The sequence below is a fragment of the Gopherus evgoodei genome, chromosome 9 (genome assembly GCF_007399415.2).
Source record: "Gopherus evgoodei ecotype Sinaloan lineage chromosome 9, rGopEvg1_v1.p, whole genome shotgun sequence".
NCBI lineage: Eukaryota > Metazoa > Chordata > Testudines > Testudinidae > Gopherus > Gopherus evgoodei.
In genome coordinates this window covers 78,003,403-78,028,069 of record NC_044330.1, presented here as the reverse complement: position 1 = coordinate 78,028,069, position 24,667 = coordinate 78,003,403, and the positions used below count along the sequence as shown (strand labels likewise).

At 38.5% G+C, this 24,667-nt stretch overlaps 1 protein-coding gene across 2 annotated transcripts in view; it reads left to right on the top strand.

The window, feature by feature from the left end:
* Positions 1-24,667, top strand: part of KLHL4 (kelch like family member 4) — a 91,990-nt gene that overhangs the window by 49,499 nt on the left and 17,824 nt on the right. For both annotated transcript variants that reach the window (XM_030576322.1, XM_030576323.1), the window contains exons 3-6: positions 13,043-13,216; positions 13,675-13,811; positions 17,264-17,460; positions 23,790-24,002. In XM_030576322.1, coding sequence (XP_030432182.1) covers positions 13,043-13,216; positions 13,675-13,811; positions 17,264-17,460; positions 23,790-24,002 — 721 coding nt within the window. The remainder of the gene's footprint in view (positions 1-13,042; positions 13,217-13,674; positions 13,812-17,263; positions 17,461-23,789; positions 24,003-24,667) is intronic.

Genomic DNA, 24,667 nt, shown 5'->3' with positions numbered 1-24,667 from the left:
ACAAGCGATCTACAATTGATGTCTGGAGCTCTGCTCCAATTCCATACTAGACCCTTCTAATCCAGCTTCTCCCCATTGCATTTAGATGAAACCACTCTCACCAAAAAGTCTCTAAAAACCTCTTCCTAGCAAAATCTCAGAACTGGCTTTCCATCATCCTTCTTGACCTGTTAGCTGCCTTTGAGACTCACCCATGCTCCTCTTTTTGAAATCTTTTCTTCCCTTGGCTTCCATTATTCTGTCTTCTCCTAGTTGTCCTCTGTTCATTCAGAATTTTCTGTGGCGGATGCTTTTCATCCCCTCCCTCTCCCTCACACAGCTTTCTGTGGAGGTTCCACAGGGCTCTCTCCTTGGTCCTAATGTCTTCTTCCCCTGTACTTTATCTCTGAGTAATCTCATCCACAAACACAAATTCAACCATATCTTTTATACTGATGACTCAGATCTGCCTTTCTATTCCTGACCTGTCTCTTTCTGTCCAAATTAAAATCTCAGACTGTCTCTGATGCCTCCTCATGAATATATAGCCATCTGCTCAAGCTCAACAAGTTCTAATCAATTGCTATTCTAAATCTAAACCTTCCCCCTAAACTCTCCATCAATTCTTGATCACTCAAGACACAATCACCACCCTGCCTGTCACTTAAGCCCATAACCTGCATGTTATCTTAGACTCAGATCCCTCTCTATGTCCTCACACCCAGGTTATGTCTAAATCTTGCAGATTCTTTCTGCATAGCATCTTTATGATATGGCCTTTTGTACACTTATAAAATTTGCAGACGATATCAAGCTGGGAGAGGGCGCAAGTGTTTTGGAGAATAAGATTATAATTCAAAATGATCTGGACAAACTGGAGAAATAGTCTGAAGTAAGAAGAATGAAATTAAATAAGGACAAATGTGAAGTACTCCAGTTAGGAAGGAACAAATTGGTTGCACACATACAAAATGGGAAATGACTGCCTAGGAAGCAGTACTGCAGAAAGGGATCTGGGGGCCATAGGGGACACAAACTAAATATGAGTCAACAGGGATGTATTAGCAGGAGCATTGTAAGCAAGACACAAGAAATAATTCTTCCACTATACTCTGCACTCTTTAGACCTCAACTGGAGTCTTGTGTCCAGTTCTGGTGCCACATTTCAGGAAAGATATAGACAAATTTGAGAAAGTCCAGAGAAGAACAACAAAAATTATTAAAAGTCTAGAAAACGTGACCTATGAGAGAAGATTGAAAAAATTGGGTTTGTTTATTCTGGAAAAGGGAAGACTGAGAAGGAACATGATAACAGTTTCGAAATACATAAAAGGTTGTTACAAGGAGGAGGGAGAAAATTTGTTCTTCTTAACCTCTGAGGATAGGACAAGAAGCTATGGGCTTAAATTGCAGCAGGGGAGGTTTAGGTTGGACATCAGGAAAAACTTCCTAACTGTCAGGGTGATTAAGCATTGGAATAAATTGCTTAGGAAGGTTGTGGAATCTCCATCACTGGAGATTTTTAAGACCAGGTTAGACAAACACCTGTCAGGGATGGTTTAGATAATACTTAGTCCTGCCATGAGTGCCGGGGACTGGACTAGATGACCTTTTAAGGTCCCTTCCAGTCCTATGTTCCTATGATTCTATACATACACATAGCTAAAAATCTCATCTAGGTGCTCATCGGACCAGTTACTGCAACCTCCTTTTCTCTTCTCTTGACAAATGTAATCTTGCCTCACTAATATCCACTCAGAATGCTGCTACTAAGATTACTCTCCAAGGCCATCACACCATGTCACTCTACTCTTTGTATCCCTCAGCTGTCTTACCTTTCTGTATCACATCAAACATAAGCTGCTTGTCTTCACTTTTAAGGCCCTTCATTGACTATCCCCATCTTAACTATCATCTCTCATTCATTATCCAAACATCGACTCCTGCCCCCAATCGTTCCATGATGCCAACCTCCACCATCCACTTTTTAAAATTTTTAAATAAGCACCTTTGTGTTTTCTTCCATGCAGTCCCTTACACTTGGTTCATAATTAGGGCTCCTAGGTGTTATGGTAATACAAATAATTAATGAAATAATATAATTATTAATTGATAAAATCTGCTTCTCCGGTATGGTTTTCTGAATAAAACTGTCCTAGACATAAACTTAAAATAATTACAGCACTGCAAGAGCTAAATGAAATCTGTATGGCTCTGTTCATGATGGAATTACCAAACTGAACTCATAAGGTTCAACTAGAATTATAATGGAAATTACAATAAATTTGAAACACAAGATGGCTGCTAGAGCATTGACCTTTATTTCCTAAATCCAGTCATCTGACCTTGGTCAGGGTTTTGTTACCATTCCTGTGACACTGTGTCCAGTGGTTAGCATTGCAGGGAGATAATTAGATACACAAATGTAGAGAAACTGAAATAATCTGCTGTAGAAAGACACATCAAGCATCAATCTAAATCCACTGCTACCTAAATTTTTATATAGCGATGTTAGTTGTAAAAAGGAATATTTAATGCTTGTATCCAATCTGTAAGTGTCTTACAGGTCATATTTCACTATGTCACATGCACTGGTAAAGCAATTTAACTTGCTCGCTGCATTAAACAACACATTAGCTGCTGATTTGCTAACAGAAATGTTTACCTATTTGAGGGGTTTTTTTATTGGGAGAAGTGGCGAAAAAAACAGGGTGAGGTATTCCTCCAGTGCTAGAAAGAAGAACTGCTGATCCTGATGGTAATAAACCATCTACAATACTAATACACATAGACTACCTCCTTTAATTTCCTATAATATTACACAAAGACAAGTGACACTGAGCTGATTGCCAACCAGTGAAAATCTGCATCATTATTATAAAAAGAGATCATTGTATTACAAAAGTATTTGACAACAAAATGATGGTTTCTAACTTATAGATGTTCCCCCCCCGATAAAGCAATTATTTCCTCAGCTGTTTGTTAACTAAATGCACAGCATGCCTTTCTAAAGCACACTAGCTTTCTAATTAATCATTCTTCTAATGATTTTCTTTAGTGATAAATGTCATTTAAATTTTGTAAGTGCAATTTCTTCTAGAAGCTCTTCATGGAAGCGAATCTAAATACATAGAAGAGAATAAATTATGAGTACATGCTGTAATGATGTTTAAAGTTAGAATTTGGAGGTGAAGTTAAATGTGATATTTGAAGCTTGAGGCACAAGCAATGGAAGAGGGACACCCAGTTCTACGTGCCATTAGCAATACGACATGTGTATGCCACATCACTGGTGAATAATAAATCCAAAAGTGCAACAACATGTGTTTAACGTGCTGTACTGAAAAGATGATTGAAAAGCAAGTCTAAAGCATAATTAGGAACAGAATAAAAAAGATAGACGAAAGCTGAATATGTCCCTGATTAGTACTATAGGTTGGTTTAAAGGACAAAAGAATGGGAAAGGACAGAATATTTTTCTGTGAGTCATTTCTTAATCTCTGTTAAGCATGACATTGAATGTCACTCTCGCGTTATTCTGCTGGAATGTTTTATTTCTCCTTTTGTTTATTACAAACATTTTATGAGAAAAGAGATAGAGATATTAAATATTTTATCTCAGTGTATCAGAATCTCTCAGTGGGACTATGGGGGTAAGTCTGTGACAGCACATTTGATGAGGTAATCATTCATTGTTATTGAACTGAGTAGGAGAATTCTATTTTCCTGAATCTGCACGTCACACTGGGCCATCAACATAGCTATCATCTTTTTGTTTCCACTAGCACCCATATGGCCAGATTCTGCCACCCTTCTTCATGATGTGTTGTACCTTACTCGTTTCAATGGGATTCCTCAAGGAATAAAATACTAATTAACATGAATAAAGGTGGCAGAGTCCAGCCCATAGCTTACTGGGTGCTGAATAAACACAAAGATGACATGGTCCCTGCCCCAATAGCTCACATTCAACAGTTTGTAGTTTCTTCAAACATTGGATGAATCACTCCTCCATTTTGAATTACCTGTATTTTGATTACTAAAGCAGGATACTTGTGTAACTCCCTCATTTTCCCCTCCTCCATTGTGATTTGTTACCTTAGGAGGAGAGCGACTCATTTTGGAGTGGGTTTAACAAATCACAAAAACGGTATATAATTTATGCCTTATTCTGAAAAGTCAGAGAAAAAAGCATCAGTGTGATTGTTATGTAATGAGTAGAACGTTAGCGGACACAAGACTGGAACTCATTGAATTCTCTAACACTTAGTAAGAATACAATTTTGCATTAGTACAGCTGGTCTAAAATGTGAAAACAGTTGTGAAAAAATGTTTTGTTTGCATTTGCCTACATTATTCATTAGCATTCTGAAAATTTTTGACTAGCTCTAATTATAATATTGTTTTGCTATAACTATGTCTAATACAGTTACTTGGCAGTCTTGCATCTCACTGTTGACTACCGGCATCTTGTTACAGTAGTTTGAGGGAACTGAAAGGGATCGCAGCACAAGGAGTAATGGTTGTGCTTTTATCCACAGGCCACTCTGCAACGGCCAAACTGTACCACAGGGTAGAAATAATCATTGGCCACTTTTAAAATGGTTGGTCTTAATGGTCTAAGCAAGATTCCAGGAGGTCCAAATTATTCCATAATGAACAAAACAAAACACCAAAAGAAAACAAAAAACAACTAAGAAAAAAAAACCCAACCAAGTTGCAGTGTGGCCATTTTTTGCACATATTACGGAGTGTCAAAAATGTACAGCTTCTACTGTGTGAAAATATAATTTTTGTAAAGGAGCTTTTTGTGAGATGGGACCTAATTAAGTGGAAAATTGTATGCAATTCACAGTGATGTGAAATCTTTCTTTGGAAGCATTTCTCGATTTTCTCTGGGGTTTTTCCTCAGTCCCAGTGTGTTTTTAACAAGGTGTGGTTTAAGTGCAGATCCAGAGAAGACCAATCTTGAAGAGATTAGGCAGTTTAGCCACTAAACTCTTCATAAACTGGATTTTTCAAGGTGGGTTTTTAAAGCACTTACGTAGTTTTGCAGTCCACACTGTCTGCTGGAAACACCTTCGTGTGTATACATTCACAAAACCACCAAGTAAAATGATAAGTAGACATTCATGCACAAGAATATGTTTGCTGAAGATTTTTTTGGAAACATAAGTAGACAATTTTTCTTGTATTCTAACTACACAGGTGAATGAGAATGCAAAATGAGAGAAAGGCACATGAAGTAGGTGGCATACCAATTTACAAAAGCAAATTGTCATGGATTACTGCATGAAACAAAAACATTTTATAGCATCCAATTCCAAAACCAACCATATGTGAAATTATGCAACATTTAGCTTTCTACTATATGATTACAAAACAATACCACATAATCAGGGGTGGGGCAAATTCAAATAATTTTGATGTTGTTTTCCTCCTGTCTACCTTTCTCCATTTCTGTCTTTGTGTGTCAATTAAAATATTTTTATAACCATATCTAGAAATTTCACTTGTCTACAATCACTGTCATCTAATGTAACTAGTATGTCTGTAAAAATAGATTATTTGAGAAAATCAGAGTAAAATTTGGCAAAGAAAATCCCAACAAATCATGAAATGACATAAATCCAGAAATGTATAGCGAATGGCATACAATGAGGGCATGTCTACACTACAAATGCTTTGCTGGTATAACTATAGCACTAACTGTACTAGCAGTGCCCATAATGCAGATGCAGCTTATGACAATGGAAGGACCCATATTAACTATGGCCCATATTAACTATGTTGACAGCAGCACTCTTATGGGTGTTTTGCCAGTATAGCTATATCGGCAAAGAGTGTACCTTTTTCACACACATTCTGACCAATATCACTATCCTGACAAAACTTTGTAGTGTAGAGCTGGCTTGAGCACATGAGACATCAAGAAGAAAGGAGTACTTTCCATACCAACTTTAAAAAGGGTAAAGGAAAAATAAAAAAGCTCCTCTGTATTTTCCTAAGAGAACACACATAACAGCAACCACCCTCTCAAACCCCAGTAACCTTCCTCCTTACTTATATTTTGCACTTTCATGTGTGCATTTCAAGATCATCAACACAATGGGCTGACGTACAATGAAGATTTTCATCCTCCATGAATTGTGCCACTTCAAAACATTTACAAAACTTTCCAACTTATTTATAGTGTGCTACTTCTAAAGGTAGGATGCATTTTCTAACTAAACTAATTACACTACAGACCCACGATATTTGTGTTCTATATCATCTTAATCTAAAATGTACTAGGCCTACTGATTTCATTTATATTATAGAATACAAACATACATATAACACTACTAGCTAATTTTTCCTTTAGCCAGAAACCATACACATTATGAATTCCTGAAAGCTCACTGTAGCTTCTGAGATGGCAGGAAAGATAACACTGTAATGCTTTACAAATCTTTGTGCTCACAAAGCTATTTGACAGAATAGCAGATTATTGTTTAGGTAAAAGGATATAACAAGTGGCTAAATGGAAAACACTTCCAAATTCCTTCAGCAGTATTACTATTCTGTCAGCATAAAAGTTAATGGAATGCTTTAGTAGAAATTTATTCGGTGGAGAAATATCACTGTATGTGCATTCTCAGGTGCTAAAACATTAAAGACACAAGGGTTTAAAAAAAGAACTTATCACACTTAAATACCAATTAAGGCATTTGAATCACTACTTCTAGTTAAAACAGAAGTGTTCTTTAGTAATAGCAGAAGTGCTATTTAGTAATAGCGGTCAGAGTAATGTAAAAGTGTAAAGGCATACAGGAATATGGTTTTGTATTGGGGGCGAGGGAGAAGGGAAGAGGGAATAAGACTGGAGCCACTTCATCATAGACTTAATTTGTGTAACAGCCAGCCAACTCTGTCTGCAGCTTCTCCATTGGATTTTTTCTCTGCTTGTCGGTGAGGCACAAGCATTACCCTGTTGTCTGTGTCAGATTCCCTCTCTGATGTGTGATTTTATTGTACTGTGTCCAAGTCTGTACAGATCTCTGAAGGACAGGGAAACTATAATTAATACATTTTTAAAAATGATAAAAATTACCAAATATAGCACTTCTATGCATTTTTATCATGACTTCTGCACATTTTAGGAGAAAAAGAGGAAATATTTATTTTAAATTTTATTTCAAAATTAGTGTCGGGTAGGTAGTCGGAGGCTAAGCATTTGAGGGTGCAAACTCAACATTTGAGGGTGCCTCCTTGCTATCCCCCTCCTTTGGGCACATAATACTTTGGTGCTTTTCACTTGGAACACTTGTGCCTATAATGGCAAATTAAGTCAGAAATATTTCCCCCTAATCAGAGCGAATCAGAACAAAATTTTTGATTCTTTCTGCCAGATGAGAGGAGAAGAACCCAAGCCTTATTTACACTGGTGGTGGTGTGTAGGCTACTTGTAGCTACATGCTGCAGTGAAAGGAAAAACCTTTATCCACAATGCAGCATGTACCTACACACAGTAGTGAAAGGCTCTGGCAAGGGGGAGGCAGGGAGGAAAGATTCCAGCACCGGGGAGCTGCCAGAGCTTCTCTCTATTGCTGGAGTCTTTCACGGAGGTGGAAAGAGGCTCTAGCAATAGGGAGGGAGTGGGACACTACACTGTAGACATAGGATGCACTGCTTGGTTGTAGACAGCACCATGTAGGGCATAAACCCTAGACATTACAATAAGGTGGGAGTAAAATGTATGAAAGACTGTACTAAAAGAGTAGTTAATTATCAATGGTTTGCTGTCAAACAGATTGTTTAGGGTCCCTCAGGCCTTTGTCTTGGGTCTGGTACTATTCAATATTTTCATTAGTAACTTGGATAATGCAGTGGATACTATACTTAATAAAATTTGCAGATGACACCAAGCTGGAAGGGTTGCAAGCAATTTGGAGAACAGGATTAGAATGCAAAATGGCCTTGACAAATTGAAGGATTGGTCTGTAATCAAGAAGATGAAATTTATTTAATAAAAACAAGTGCAAAGTGCTATACTTAGGAATAACAAAATCAAATGCACAAGTACAAAATGGGTAATGACTGGGGAAAAGATTTTTCTCCATGTCCTACAAGTATAGGTCAAGAAGTAATCAGCTTAACATGTAGCAAGAATGATTTAGGCTAAATATTCTGGGGGAAAACATTCTAACTTTAAGGACAGTCAAATACTGAAATAGGCTTCCAATGGAGGTTGTGGAGTCCCAGTTATTGGAAGTTTTCAGGAACAAGTTACCCAAACACTTATCAGGAATGGTCTAGGTATAGTTGGTGCTGTCTCAGCACAGGAGGCTGGACTAGATGACCTCTTGAGGTCCCTTCCAGCCCTATATTATTGTGATTCCTTATTTGATTGGCATCAAGTAGAGGCCCTTAGTTGGTCAGATTGTGGGTCATTATTTGTCTTGTCATTTTGCTAGAATTTTACTTGTTACTAGTTCATGGGAAACCAGCTTAATTTTTATTCAGTTTCACTTTATGTATCAAGTGAAATTTACACTTGCTTCATTGTATACTAGATAAATGTATCATATGCCATTAAACCTCTATCATCAGCTTTCTGGATCTGGCATGATGCACCCAAATTACAAGATTGTTTGTGACACAGAGGTTTGATATCAAATACTTTTTGAATTACATACAGCACCTGCAGTTTGCCTTCGTGTAAAAAAATGAAAAACTTATAGAAAAACCTTGACTGGAATAAATAAGGAATATATTCTATTCCTTAACCAGAAACAACCGATACTCCCATCATCCCCAAACATCTACAAAAATATATTCAATCTAAATAGTACGAGTATGATAATATTATTCTGTTTTCACCTTTGGAGTCACAAAAATTGGTCTGCAATCTAGACAGCTAGACTGTGAAGGATACAGACATTATGAACACATGCATAACAGAAGACGTTTCTTAGCAACAAGAACTCCGTGAAAGCTTCTGGAATTTCTTATTAACTCAACTTATTATTTCTTCTATGTAATAATGGATTGCACATTCTGTGTGGTTAACGAGCAGAATCAGACACACAGTATATAGTTCTCCTGCACAAGACAAACTGAATACTTGCAGTTGTTATAAAGAGGGAAAGAATGAGAAATAAAATGAAGAAATTCCAAGGATGAATGGGCAGGGAAAATCTAAATTCCATTCCAAACTATTTAATGTGAAAAGGAAACCTCATGTTAAAGAATAAGAAAAGAGCTCATTCTGTTGGGGGGGCGGGGAGGAAGAGCTAAAGGACATGTGAAAATGCTGCCGCACTCCAGTAGAATCTTTATTTTGTTGTTGTTGACGGGCCTGCTCTCTTTTAAGTCAATGGAATGCCTGCCATTCGCTTTAATAGAAGTTGAATTAGATGCAAAATAAATGGTCTCAGGTAGACTTTGAAGTTACACTTTCTCAAATGTCTGGTTTACACTACAGACCTATGTCGGTATAACAATGGTTGCTTAGGGGTGTGAAAAATCCATACCCCTGAGTGACAGTTATACTGTGGGAGAGCTTCTCTCACTGACTTAGCAACTGACTCTCGGGGACGTGGATTAAGTAGGATCACCAGAGACCTCTCTCCCCCTGGCTTAAAGCATCTTCATTAAAGCACTACGGTGGAGCAGCTGCAGCAGCATTTTAAGTGTAGACTTGCCCTAAGTAAATAGGTTTTACACAATGTGGAGATAGTGCCAAAATACGAACACAGCTTAGTCACCAAAAGAAGGCTGAGTGGGGGATATGATTGCTCTTTATAAATATATCAGAGGGATAAATATTAGGGAGGTAGAGGAATTATTTAAGCTTAGTACCAATGTGGACGCAAGAACAAATGGATATAAACTGGTCACTAGGAAGTTTAGACTTGAAATTAGACGAAGGTTTCTAACCATTAGAGGAGTGAAATTCTGGAACAGCCTTCCAAGGGGAGTAGCGGGGGCAAAAGACATATCTGGCTTTAAGACTAAGCTTGATAAGTTTATGGAGGGGATGGTATGATGGGATAGCTTAATTTTGGCAATTCATTTGGCAATTGATATTTGATTATCAGCAGGTAAGTATGCTCAGTGGACTGTGATGGGATGTTAGATGGGGTGCGATCTGAGTTACTACAGAGAATTCTTTCCTGGGTGCTGGCTGGTGAGTCTTGCCCACATGCTCAGGGTTTAACTGATCGCCATATTTGGGGTTGGGAAGGAACTTTCCTCCAGGGCAGATTGGCAGAGGCCCTGGAGGTTTTTCACCTTCCTCTGCAGCCTGGGGCAAGGGTCACTTGCTGGAGGATTCTCTGCAGCTAGAGGTGTTCAAATTACAATTTGAGGACTTCCAAAACTCAGACATAGGCTAAGGGTTTGCTACAGGAGTGGGTGGGTGAGATTCTGTGGCCTGCATTGTGCAGGGGGTCAGACTAGATGATCATAATGGTCCCTTCTGACCTTAAAGTCTATGAGTCTATGAGATCTACGCTAGAAAACTTTGCTGGCATAGTAAAGTTGGTGAGGTGTGTAATTTTTGAACAACCGTCTGTAGAGGCAAAATCACTAGTATAGACGCAGTTATACTAACATTAAAATGCTTTTGTCAGTGTAGCTAGTTTCACTCAGAGAACTGGTAGATGCTGTATCAGCAACAGAACTCTTGCCTGCATAATGTGCCTTTATACTAGAAGAACTCTTCTACTGCAGACCTGGCCTAATGCGCACACACAATGGCAGCAACCCTACAGGACCAAAGTGTTATATTATGAAGACTACCTTCAAAAACAGTAAAAGTGAGAAATTCCTTTAAAATGGAAGTTTTGATTCTACAATACCAGAACATGTTGCTGAAAGACATTAATATCATGAAAACTGCTTATTTCTTTCACTTGAGTTTTCACATGCATGATGCATGCTGCTGTTTCTTGACATCTTCAGGCCCACTGTAAATCCAAATATAACTGTGAAGATAATTTGTCAGCAGGAAAAAAATATATAGCAAACTAGATTTCATCAACACGATAAACAGTCAAATAAATGAGTCATCTTAACTCAAGAGGAGTTAGGAAAGTGTATACATCCATTAAAAGTTTACAAAAAAATAAAAACAAGAGATTATTTAGAGAGATGATTAAAAGAGCTGGGGAAAATAGTATGCATATCAGACTGTTAAAATCCATAGGAATGACCAGCAAATTGGGTATCTACTTGTTAAAAAAAAAAAAATCATGCATGGGGTAATATGGTATTCAGCAAGAAGAGAGGTCCAATCATGAATTCATTGAGACTTTTCACATTACATTTATTGACTCTCATGTTCTTGCTGATTAATTAATACGATTTATCAGTAAATGTTTGATGGTCAAAACCCAGTGTCTTTCTGATGTTTTTTTTAGGAGTGTAATGTAATCTGTTATTTTTGTATTGAAGTTTTGGATTTGCCATGAACCTTTTAGACCATGTCACTTCTATCTTCATAGGGTCTACCCATGCAAACCTTTACTAGCCTGAATAGTTCTCTAATTGATGCCCATGGAACTGCTCTTGGTAGAGATTGCTGGACTTAGTTGTCTTTGCAGGATCAGGCCCAGAGGAAGTAATTCTAAAATCAAGTTTTTTAACTATCAGTATTGCATTCATATTAATAAATTGGTAGACATACTTATGACAGTTGCCTGAAGCACACATCTGCTAAGTAAAAACAATTTACAATCATTGGAAATACCCAAATTATATTTTCTGTATGATTTAATAAAATCAGCTCCGTAAATGAGAAGGAAGTAGTATCTGGAGGAAAAAAACTGCACCACCCACTCTTGATTCATAATCTCTTTTACTCAAATCTAGAATCCTCTACAGGACTTCATAGAACTCACTAAAATAGTGTAATATATCCTTAAAATTATTTATATTTGCCAGATATGATCTCTTTCTTTTTATTTTGTTTTTCTCTCTTAGAAAATAAGAGTTTTAAACAATAAGTTTTAAAATAGTTTACAAAAAGTCTGAAGTATAATTAAAAGAAACAAATGGAAAAGACACATGAAGTCCACTCTCACTAGATCAATATATTTAAAGACTTCTGTCATAAACAGATAGCTAAGGGTTAATGTCTCTTTCACCTGAAGCACCTGACCAGAGGACCAATCAGGAAACCGGATTTTTTTCAACTCTGGGTGGAGGGAAGTTTGTGTCTGACTCTTTTGTCTGTCTGCCTGCTTTCTCTGAGCTTTGGATAAGTAGTTTCTGCTTTCTAATCTTCTGTTTCTAAGTGTAAGGACAAAGAGATCAGATAGTAAGTTATATGGTTTCTTTTCTTTGGTATTTGCATGAATATAAGTGCTGGAGTGCTTTGATTTGTATTCTTTTTGAATAAGGCTGTTTATTCATATTTCTTTTAAGCAATTAACCCTGTATTTTGTCACCTTAATACAGAGAGACCATTTGTATGTATTTTTCTTTCTTTTTTATATAAAGCTTTCTTTTAAGACCTGTTGGAGTTTTTCTTTACTTCAGGGAAATTGAGTCTGTACTCACCAGGGAATTGGTGAGAGGAAGAAATCAGGGGGAGATCTGTGTGTGTTGGATTTGCTAGCCTGATTTTGCATTCCCTCTGGGTGAAGAGGAAAGTGCTTTTGTTTCCAGGACTGGGAACGGAGAGGGGGAGTCACTCTGTTTGGATTCACAGAGCTTGTGTCTGTGTATCTCTCCAGGAGCACCGGGAGGGGGGAAGGGAAAAAGGATTATTTCCCTTTGTTGTGAGACTCAAGGGATTTGGGTCTTGGGGTCCCCAGGGAAGGTTTTTCAGGGGGATCAGAGTGCCCCAAAACATTCTAATTTTTTGGGTGGTGGCAGCAAGTACCAGGTCCAAGCTGGTAACTAAGCTTGGAGGTTTTCATGCTAACCCCATATTTTGGACGCTAAGGTCCAAATCTGGGACTAAAGTTATGACAACTTCCGGTTATACTGCAATTTCCACAGCTCAATTAAAACTGAAGTGAAAAGCATTCTCAAGTTTGATAATGCTACAGTAACTGCATTTTCTCTTTAACAGATTATCAATAACTAGCTATTCACCCACTGGAATGAACACCAATGGCTCAGATGAATACTTCCAATCCACAAATCATGCAGAGCAGACATTCCGCAAGATGGAGAACTATCTCCAGCAGAAGCAGCTGTGTGATGTTCTTCTCATTGCCGGAAATTACAAGATTCCAGCTCACAGGTGGAATTTTCCTTATTGTTTACAAGCCTTTATAGCCTGACAGTTCCTAGAGCTCAGATAATGTGAGTTCTCACCTTGTCCCTGATTAGTTATGAATGAATGGTTACAATAATTAGCCCATCAGCTGAAGACAGTTAAATGATATGATCACAGCTTTAAATTCATTATTGTAAATAGAAAGAAATTCAAGTATGAACCAGTTTCTCTGTTTTGCTATAGTCAAACTTTAGAGGGATGAGTGAAGCAAACAGCACAAACACACCCTTTGAAAGAAAATTAGATTACTTACCAGAATTACCCATTTAACTTCACTGCTAACCACTGTAAGGATAGAGTCTCAGGCAGAAGATATGTTTCTCCTACACACACAAATTAATTGTATAATAATGGGCTGAGTTTTTGCTTCCCATTGAGATTATGAACTCATTTAGATCCCTCTAAAATGTTTCTATTTCAAGATTGGTTCTTAGTGCCGTATCTGATTATTTTGCTGCAATGTTTACTAATGATGTGCGTGAAGCGAAAGAAGAGGAGATCAAAATGGAAGGAGTGGACCCAGATGCACTGAAAGCTTTGGTGCACTATGCCTATACAGGTAATTCATAATCTATTCTCTAATTCTGTAAAGAAAGGTGAACACTATCTAGCGTGCAAACATTTTTCACCTCATCCATTTTACATTAGTGCTTAGATACATACCCAATATTGGAAAATATATTTGTAAAGTATGCTATTTACCAAATATGATGACAAAATAAAAATAACCTCAACAACCCTTGCTAGCTCTTGTTGTGAGGAAAAATGAGAATATGTCAGAGTTACAGGGTAAGCTGTAATTTAGACCCTTTTGTGTCCTTTGAGTGCACCCCTAAGATGAAAGTTCTGGCTTCATTCATCTCTCTGAAAGGTGGAACAACCTTGTTCAACCCCTCTGAGACTGGACCTCTAGGTGGTAAGTTCAATTCAGTCCAGTTACTTCCATGTCAGCTGGGAGAAGCATTCTTTCCCACCTTCCATGAGTCTGCATCAGCATCTCCATCTCAGGCAGCTTCTGACAACCGAATCAATCCATCTTCTTACCTGTGCCAGCATCTTTAAGGTTTCAGAATCTACTTAGGTACTTGGCCCTGTGAAGAATAAACATCACTGGAGTGAGGCAGAGGGTAAGGGAGTATTCCCCTATTACTAACTACCTCCATTGTTTCTTTAAGGGTCCCCAAGTTATTTTCTCAGATGGTACCTTCTCTTTGCCATTGTTTTGTTTCCTATTTATCTCCTCCCCTGTCTCCAAAAAGCCTCCTTTGATTCACCTCTTTGCAGTCAAGCAGGATAATATCAAATAAATAAACTGAAGTGCACGTGATATATATAAAAATAGACAACTCCCTCTCACTCCACATCTTGCATGACCAATAGCTTATTCTTTTATTGGACCAACCTCTGTTGGTGAAAGAGAGAAGTTTCTGAAGCTGAGGAAGAGCTCTGTGTAACTTGAAAACTTGTCTCTTTCACCAACAGAAGCTGATCCAATAAAATTATCTCACTCACCCTGTGTCTCTAACATCCTGGGACCAACATGGCTATATCAACACTGCAAGTAGCGTATTCCAATAGATATACAAATATCAAAATATTATGTTGTTCTGATCAAGTATAGAGTATCTGCTATTTTTAATTCAGACACAAAGAAGAGCAATAGTAATTTAAATTAATAAAGGTCAGATTCTGCCTGTTGCTTTGCTCATGAAGTTATATGGGAAGAGCATGCTGAGAACCTTTGTGCTTTGGATGGCCCCAAAAATGGTGAGGTTCAACTTCAGCAACCCATCTCCTTCAGGGGGAGAAGCACAGGCCCATCCCTGGAGCTGGAGGGGAATAAGATATACTCCTTAATGCCATGAACTAGACACACATTTGAAAATTAAGTAATATGTTTACTTGAAAAAAAAGTGTGTCTAAGATATTTTATGTTAGTAGCAGAGTATTTTGAGGTTTTCTATTCTACTCTCCTCCCTCTTTTCAATACAATTACACCCCAATGTTTACATTAATTACTAATTTGATTGTGAGACCTTAGTCAATAGCCAAAAGACCAAACCAGAGAACTGTGAGTTGTCTTTTCCTTGCTGCTCTGTAATCTGTGGAGAAAAAATGTTGTAGAATAGATTTCTGTTACTCTAGTGTGCAATCCAATTAAAAATATCCACAGCCTTCAAAGTTATGCAAGCACTGAAAGGCTGCAGATACCAGCTCTTTGGGAGGCTATTCAACTCAGAAGAAAGGTTACTCTGCCGTAGATGCCAAAGGAGTTCTTTCTCCCATGCCTGAATCTTGAGAAGGGGAGAAAACAGTCTTCCAGAATGTAGCAGCATACAAATTACCAGAACAACATCCTTGCACAGTCAATGGTACAGAGATAAACTATCTCCCACTGATCCACCATTCATTCCAATCTCCCTTTCTCATACTTGCACTCTCTCATTGGTTTGCTTTGAATGAGACAACTTTCTAAAAGCATGAGCCTCCAGAATGGGACATGAAGAACTGTGGCTCATACCTGTTGAGTGGGTCCAACCTTTCCATGAATCATTTCAAAGAGAGTAAAAAATTATTTCATGGCAAATATAAGTAAAATTAAATTTTAAAAAGGTTACTGTGTAAGAAGGGACATTTAAAATGGTTTCCAAGTGCCCATTTTATTTACTGTGTTTTGATATTGACATTAAAGTGCTAAAAATATAGAAGACTGTTTTCACTTTGATTGTCATAGAACCTGTGGAAATATCTGGCGTTATGTAAAGAGATGATTGTCAAAAGAGAAAAATGCAACTTACAACTACAGATTTTACACCAATATTCTAATAAACCTCACAACAATGATATAATTGAACAAAATTCGTAAGCGTAATTCAAGGAAATGGATGAATGCAATTATTTTATAAAAGTTTTACACATTTTACTTGGCAAAATTAAAAGAAAATGTGATTAATATAAATTAATTGTAAAAGTCTTTTAAAAGTCAGATATAGGAAAAGCTTTAATTCATATTTAACATCAGAATTTAAATTAATCTACAGGCATAGTATTTCATTTGAAAATAAATGCATAGTATATAAGCATGAAATAAACTTTCCAAGTTGTTAATATTAGTTGACCCCTTCAATACTATGTTGCATTAAACAGAGTCTACCAACCCCCTACCAAGTACAAAATTACCAGTTTTCTGGGGTTTGGGTTAGTGAGTAACTCAAACAAGATGCCGTGAATCTCAGCCTAAGATTTCTCCCCATTCTGGCTGTTTCTAGATTTTCCCTGCAGGTCCTCCTCCATACCAATCCCTTGATTCCTCTTTGCAGAGATACACTTTATATCCCTTTATATCCTTGTTAGCAGTGCTGACCCAACCTCAGAATGATTAACAAACATATTTCTGTATCTTGACTCAGAATTAGCATGGACTGGTATATCGGAAGTAGGTTGGTGAAAATTAGATAAGAGCCAGTTGCTGACAAATGCACACAGAAGGGGTGTAGGATGACAGCAGTCTCAGTTGCAGTCTAGACTAAAACAGTGGCTATGAAAGGGTGGTGATTCCCCAAATTTTTCACAGATTTTCCCAATGAGGAAAGACTCATGGGGGGAAAAATGCAAATAGACCCATGGGGTACATCTATGCTACAAGCTATGGCTGTGAGTCCCAGCTTGTGTATACATACTTGTGCTAGCTCTCATCTGAGCTAACACACCAAAAATAGTAGTGTAGCCATGGTAGCACAGGCAGTGGCTGTAGCGGTATAGGCTAGCTGGCCCAAATACAAAACTTTCTGAACTCTGTGGGTATATATGTTGGATGGCAAACCCATGCTGCTGCCTGTGTACCATGGCAATGCTATTTTTCCTATGCTAGCTCAGAGAAGAGCTAGCATGAGTTTGCGTTCGGGAGCTGGGAATCACACTCATTGCTCATAGTGTAGCTGTAGCCATAGGTACAAGGGAAATGAATGGCAAACCAATTAATGCATAATTTTCTTGATCTAAACCACTCAGGTGTTTTAGAGTTAAAGGAAGACACTATAGAAAGTTTGCTGGCTGCAGCTTGTCTTCTCCAGCTGTCTCAAGTCACTGAAGTGTGTTGCAACTTTCTTATGAAACAGCTCCATCCTTCAAACTGCTTAGGGATTCGATCCTTTGGAGACGCGCAGGGTTGCATGGAACTCTTGAAAGTGGCGCATCTGTACACTATGGTAAGAGTAATAATCCAACCATTTTGAAATGACAGTATGAAGAGCAGGCAGGAATACTATATTGGATCTGCAAAATCAATGAGGTGATGGAAAGATGGCCAGGAGTTATTGCAGGAGAACTAGCTGAGTGCAGAGGTGTATGGATGCTGCAATTTCACAGACTGATGTAGAAGCTGTGATCTCCATTTGCACCCCTGAGATCCAGAGACACTGAGCCTTGCATCCAAGCACTCCCAGTGCAGGAGTATCCTGCACAATACCTAACAAGAAATATGTGCCACAATCCATCCTCAAAAGGAAAATGTAATAGGTATAATTACTGGGATGAAATTGAGAGTTGATAAAAACATTAGAAAAAAATGTTTGATTTTGCTGTTTATATTTTTGACTTGTTATTTAATAACTTGCTGTTATTAAAAAAAAAGTATGAACAGCCATCTTTTTGTATTTGAAGAAGATACAGTACAGCTTGCATACAGTGTCCTTAGAAAAGTCAACAGTATTCTGGTCTAGCATATGTCAAGGAAGGATGGCAGTTCATCTTTACTGACTAATGGCAGTGCAAAGAGAAGTCCAACACTTCTGTCAAGGTGTAGGCAAACAATAAGAACATTAAGAAAGGCAAAAAAGAAAAAGTGAATGAGATTTAGAAAAAAAACACAACAAAGTGGCAATTATTATAGCAAAATTAATGCAAGAGGAAACCTTCAGAGGAAACAAATAGCAATTTTATTCTCAAACTAAGAGCACAAGATACCAACAAATTTTGTAGCAGCATAAAGGCTTCACAATTCTAAAGCCATTCCAGAGATAGAATGCTTTTACACTCAGAAGTAAATTAATTTGGACATGGTGGCAAATGAGGATAAACACTGGGATGAATTTTAAGTCATAGGTTACAACTTTATTAAATTTAACACAGTGGAGAGGTATTACCCCCCTTGCCAACTATACTCTCACATACCAGGCATTTTAAGTGGTTCCAGTGCAGGGTTACATGGCTCCTACCATATAACCCATAGAGTCTCCTCAGCCTAACCCTAGGACTCAGATTAGTCTTCGGAATCCTATCACTGCATCTGTTTCTCTGCAAGGGGAACAGAGGGTATTAATGGGGAACCTTGACCTCCAAAGGCCGCAAGGTCTGCCCATCCCAGGAGCACAAGGCTCATCAGCAAAATGTCAGGGTTTTTTTTAAAATTTTTATTTTTACAATTCTGGGAACTGTTGCTTTCTTCCTTTTAACATTGGAAACTAGCTACAAGTTGTGACAAACTTACATCCCTACCTAGCACTACATCCTATTCTTATTTAACTCCTCCAGGATGCTCTGAGGAAGGTAAAATACACACAAGGCCTTAGCCAATTTGGCCCCTATAGGAAGAAAATAATCCTTCCTGACCCCAAAACAGGTCAAACCCACTGCCATCTGCAATAACGCAGCTCTGAAGCTACCAGTTCAGTGTGGGAAGAGTGGGGCTGCTGAAATTGGTCAAAATGAGGCTCCACCATGACCTTGGCTAGGGTTTAAGTTAATGAAAGGGATTCATTAGGGACCAATCACTACCCTCTCTCTCCCATCTGGCCAATGAGTGGCTGGAGACTAAGCAGTGGGAGAGGCCACCTCTGCATTCCAGTCCCCACATCACTGCTGGCCCCCATTCAGTTTTCCACCCATTAAGGTGCGTGAGTGGCATGAACAGATTGATAGCACTGTTTGTGTCCCTTTCTATAATATTACTAGAACACATATATACACTTATAGAGTTAGTAGATGATACCAAGGTGGGAGGGAGTGAAAGTGTTCTGGAGGATAGGATTAAAATTCAAAATGATCTGTACAAAGTGGAGAAATGGTCTGAAGTAAATAGAATGAAATTCAATATGGACAAATGCAAAATACTCCATTTAGGAAGGAACAATCAGTTGCACACATACAAAATGGAAAATAACTGCCTAGGAAGAAGTACTGCAGAAAGGGATCTGGGGGTCACAGTGGATCACAAGCTATGAGTCAGTGTAACACTGTCTCAAAAAGCAAACATAATTCTGGGATGCATTACCAGGAGTGTTGTAAACAAGACACAAGAAGTAATTCTTCCACTCTACTCTGCACTCATTAGGCCTCAGAAGTAGTATGATATCCAGTTCTGGGCACCACATTACAGGAAAGATGTGGACAAATTGGAGAAAGTCCAGAGAAGACCAACAAAACTGATTAAAGGTCTAGAAAACGTGACCTATGGGGGAAGATTGCTCCAGACTAACAAACCTAATTTTTTCAGAGAAGACTGAGGGAGGGACACAATAACAGTTTCCAAATACATAAAAGATTATTACAAGGAGGAGGGAGAACATTTTTTCTTGTTAACCTCTTAAATACTCACATGTATCCTAGAGCTGAGGCTTTCATAACAATATAAAATATATCAAGACTCAGGGTAAAGTTATGAGATTTGACCACACTGCACAGTTGTTACTCCCACTCCCCCTTTTTCCTGCTACCCAGCTGGAGCAAATCCCAGCCTCCAGAACTGGCTCCGGTTCTTGTTTACAAAATGAAACATGGTGCTGGAGAAGTGAGGCAGAGAAAAACACTGCAAGCCTTAGAAGGGGGCCTTATATAGCCCGGTCCCTAAGTGCTTAGGGGGAAAAAAGGAAACCTGCACTTTCTGGAACCAGTTTAGGAAGAAATTTAAAAGAAAATTTGTTCTAAAGCAGATTGAACCTGTCTTACAAAAATTTTGTGGGTAACAGTGCACATGCTCTGAATGTCAGGGGAAAGGATTGAATAAAAGGTTCTGATTTTGGCCCATTGCCAATTGAAATGTAAAAAATCCCAATTAAGGGAGCAATTTATAAAGGCTTATTGCAAATAGATAGATTGCTTGCAATATGAGCTAACAGTAAACAGATTAAAAAAGCAGCCACAAAAAAACAAACCTGAGAACTTCTGTTCTATTACTTTAGTTATTGATGCAAAGTATTAACAATTTCCTGTCTGGTATCTCTCTCATGCAGATGAAGCTTGTTCTGATAAACAGCTTGCACTATTTTTGTAACTCAAAGTGGATTTGTCTTCCTGTTCCTATTCCCTGGATATCACAACATTAGAGCAGGATGTGTATTAATGACCAAAGTGAACATCTCCTTTAAATCCCCAATACTGCTATTTTTATATCTATTTTAAATATAATAACTTTTCAAGATTAATAGTAATAAAGTCTCTAACATTACTATAATAAAGTCTATAACATATTACTGCCCACAAACAAAATGCATTATATTTTCAACTTTGAAATGTCTTCATCTCCTTGTTCCAGGTTGCATTATATTTTCAAATATGATATACTACTTTATGTAATTGTAGATATTAATTTATCCATTGAATGCAAACATACCTGGATGCATGTATACAACAAAAACATATCTTTAATGTATTTACTGTTGACTTGTAATTAGACTTCCTAAAGTAGTGTTTTTTGTGAGAATAAAAATATTGCTTTGAATGAAAGATTTTAGCACACCAAGATTCATGGCAAAATCCTGCAGTCCATGGAGAACTGTACCTGAATAAGAACTGCAGGCCTGGGTCCCCCAAGTATTTTAGATTTTAGTGGGAGAAATGTATAACCAGAACTGAATGAATTTCCATTTTTCATAGAATGTCAGGGTTGGAAGGGACCTCAGGAGGTCATCTAGTCCAACCCCCTGCTCAAAGCAGGACTCAGCCCCAGAAAGATTTTTGCACCAGATCCCTAAATGGCACCCTCAAAGACTGAACTCACAACCTTAGGTTTAAGCAGGCCAATGCTCAAACCACTGAGGTCTAACAAAAGGTATTGTTAAAGAGAATTTATTTTCTCTTGCTATCTTTTCTGCCATTAGTAGTACAAATATATGGTCAAGACTTGGCACAGTTTACTGCAAAAGAATGTTGAGGTAAGAATTTGGTGTGTTTAAGAAATTTGCATTCATCAATATCTAACCAGCAATAAATTGGACACTCAGACTGATTGTATGCATTCTATTCCAGGTTTAACGGTATAATTTAGCTCTGATTTTCCATCTTAAATTGTTTTAGAACAACATATAGTCTTTGCGCAGAGACTATGCTGGAGTGGAGGGGCTAGCCAGTACTGCTTCCTCTTCTGAAACTGGGGCAGTATCAGGCCTCCTAAACTGGATATAGGGAAATTTCCTTCTCCTTTTGAATGTGCTTAACAATAGATACAGATTAATGGATTACAGAGAGATAAAGTCTCAAGTTAAATCAAGATAGAAAGGCACACATATAATTTGTTAAGATCAGTCATTTAAATCAGTGGTTTTCAAAGCCAGTCCACGGCTTCTTCAGGGAAAGCCCCTGGTGAGCCAGGCCGGTTTGTTTACCTGTCGCATCTGCAGGTTCAGCCGATAGCATCTCCCACTGGCTGTGGTGTGCTGTTCCAGGCCAATGGGGGCTACAGGAAGGGTGGCCAGCACATCTCTCAGCCCGTGCCACTTCCTGCAGCTCCCATTGGCCTGGAACGGCGAACCGCGGCCAGTGGGAGCCGTGATTGGCAGAACCTGCGGATGCGGCAGGTAAACAAACTGGCCCAGCCTGCCAAGGGCTTTCCCTGAACAAGCAGTGGACTGGCTTTGAGAACCACTGATTTACATAACCTAGATTTAAATCACTCCATTTTGATTCAGTGCATAAAAGGGAGTCAAAAATCCTGGATTCTATTCCTGATTTTGTCACTGACCCACTGTAAGCTTTGGACAAATCACTTACAGACTCATTTTCAGAAGTACTTAGTAACCAGGCTTCTCATGCAGCTGAAACTCAGGTCACTGATCTCTGTAAAATGGGTATAACTTGCAGGGGTTATGAGAGACCTAGAGAGTTGTTTTACTTTTAATCTTGGATGAAAGATCATATTAATAGTAAAACAAATCTTTAATAATCCCTCTATAATTTAAGAATGAATCATTCGATCTGAATGTTTAATACTCACAAAAATGAGGAAGTGAACTGGGTGCGTACAATCTTCTCTAAATCATTGTTAATGAACTTCACCACTATTGTGCTTCTGTTCCTTGGCATCTCTTTGAGCAGAATGTGACAATAAGCCAAAGTGCTTGGAAAGCTTGTTGACAACAATAGCACAATGATAAAAAAAAATCACTACCCTGTAATTCTGCTTCTTTGAAAATGTCATCACCCAAGATTCTTGTCCTAGGGCCTCAGCTTTCTGGTGCCAGACTGGTCAGAGATCTCCAAGGTATTAGATTGTTGACACTGACAGTTAGGTATGAGCTCCTCCCCTGGGTTCCTTCCCAAGTCTGCCTCTTCCCTCTCTAGAACCCTAAATACACTCCTGAGAGAGTGCTGAGGGAGCACTCCTAAAATTGCCAACTCGCCAGGTTCCCTTTCCTTGCCACTGCTGATGTGTCACAGGACGACCACTGAGCCTGCTATGTGCCAGTGTGCTAAGGCAGGAAGAAACATAGTTCTTCTTCTACCTAGTATTGAAATGCCAAAGCAACTATGATGATGTTTGAAACTTCTCATGCATGTCAGCCCTCCATGCCTCTGAAAAGGGAGTGACCAATGGCTTCAGAGAGATGGAGCTGCCTAAAAATAGTTAGTTTCCTCAAAAGAACTGGAGTAGTCATGGGAAAAAAATCCAGGGGGGGAGCTTCTCTGCTAACCATAAAGGGACTGACTGACAGAAGATTCTAGAGGGAGCTGAGGCAGCGGTAATTGAAATGGAAGACATGGCTCAGACCCAAATGCCAGTGTCTCAGAGAACAAAGATGTAAGATCCAGGGGAATTCTAACCTATCTTGTTAGTACTGGTGTCCTATTATTTATGTATTACAGCAATGTCCAGAGGCCCAGTTTGGATTGGGGGCTCATTGTGCTTTGCTCTGAAACAGCCCCTGGCCTCTAGATCTATCCTGTTCATACACTATCTTTAAGAAGGCTAAAGTCACAAAACTCACGTTGGTATCTTACTTAAGTCATAAGTCACTGTCTGGCACTCACAAGTGAAAGGTTGGCATACAAACTCAGTACAAATCCTCTAGATCTTTTCTATGTAGTTCTCAACTGCATTCTACATGTCAGGTTATCTATTTCTTCTTAGGCATGGAAAACTATTTTTTAAAAATATTAATTTTGGCTGTACTTAAGAAACCATGTTAGATTCAGTAATCTGTAGAACATTGTCTAGATTCTATTAAGGAGCAGGCATATAATCCATGCAAAAAATGCGTTCTCTGCTCAAATATTATATTAAAGTGTCAGTAAAATGAGTTCATTGAAATCTATTCCTTTCTAGGAACACTTCACAGAAGTGATAAAGAATCAGGAATTTCTTTTGCTTCCTGCTAGTGAAATAGCAAAACTCCTGTCTAGTGATGACATCAATGTACCAGATGAAGAAGCCATATTCCAGGCTTTAATGATGTGGGTGAGACATGATTTGCAAAACAGGCAACGAGACTTAGGAATGCTCCTCTCTTACATTAGACTGCCACTACTCCCACCACAGGTATATGACTGTACAGTAACAGGTAATAGCTTTAAATCACTACCCTCTCAAAACCTTTCCTCGATGTGACGTACCAGGGTACAATCCAGACCAATAGGGGGCTGTGTCACCCCTGCCTTACAATCTTGGATGCTTTGCTGAAGTAGCTCCCACCAGGGCCACTCAGAAACAGCGTTTCCAGTGTTCAAGCCAGACTCTGAAGGTTTATATGCCAACCACCTTTGGGTTACACTGTGGCTTTCACCACCCATTGGTTATTCTGCAGAGTGACCTCAACAGATTTTCCCATGGACATGTATGTCCTGCTCAGCCCTCTCCGGACCAATACACATTTTAAATCTGTTATTCCTTTAAGGGAATAATATCTCAATTTATTATCTCAAATAGTTATTCAGACTCCTCAATTTAAACAAATTATTGTGATGCTCTGTACCTCAGGGGAACCCCCTGAACCCCCATGTTCATCCTTATAATATGATTGTGTGGTATCCAATGCAAAGTTTGTCACATTGGGTGTCTTCAGAAGGCTCATGATGCATTGAGGATTGTTCTTTTAGTGATTTATAGGCTGTAATTTCACGTATATAGTTATGAGGCTTAAAATGTGTCCTTATAGCTTAAAACAAGCCCAGGGAAAATTCTCCAGGAGCAAATGGGCAATTCAC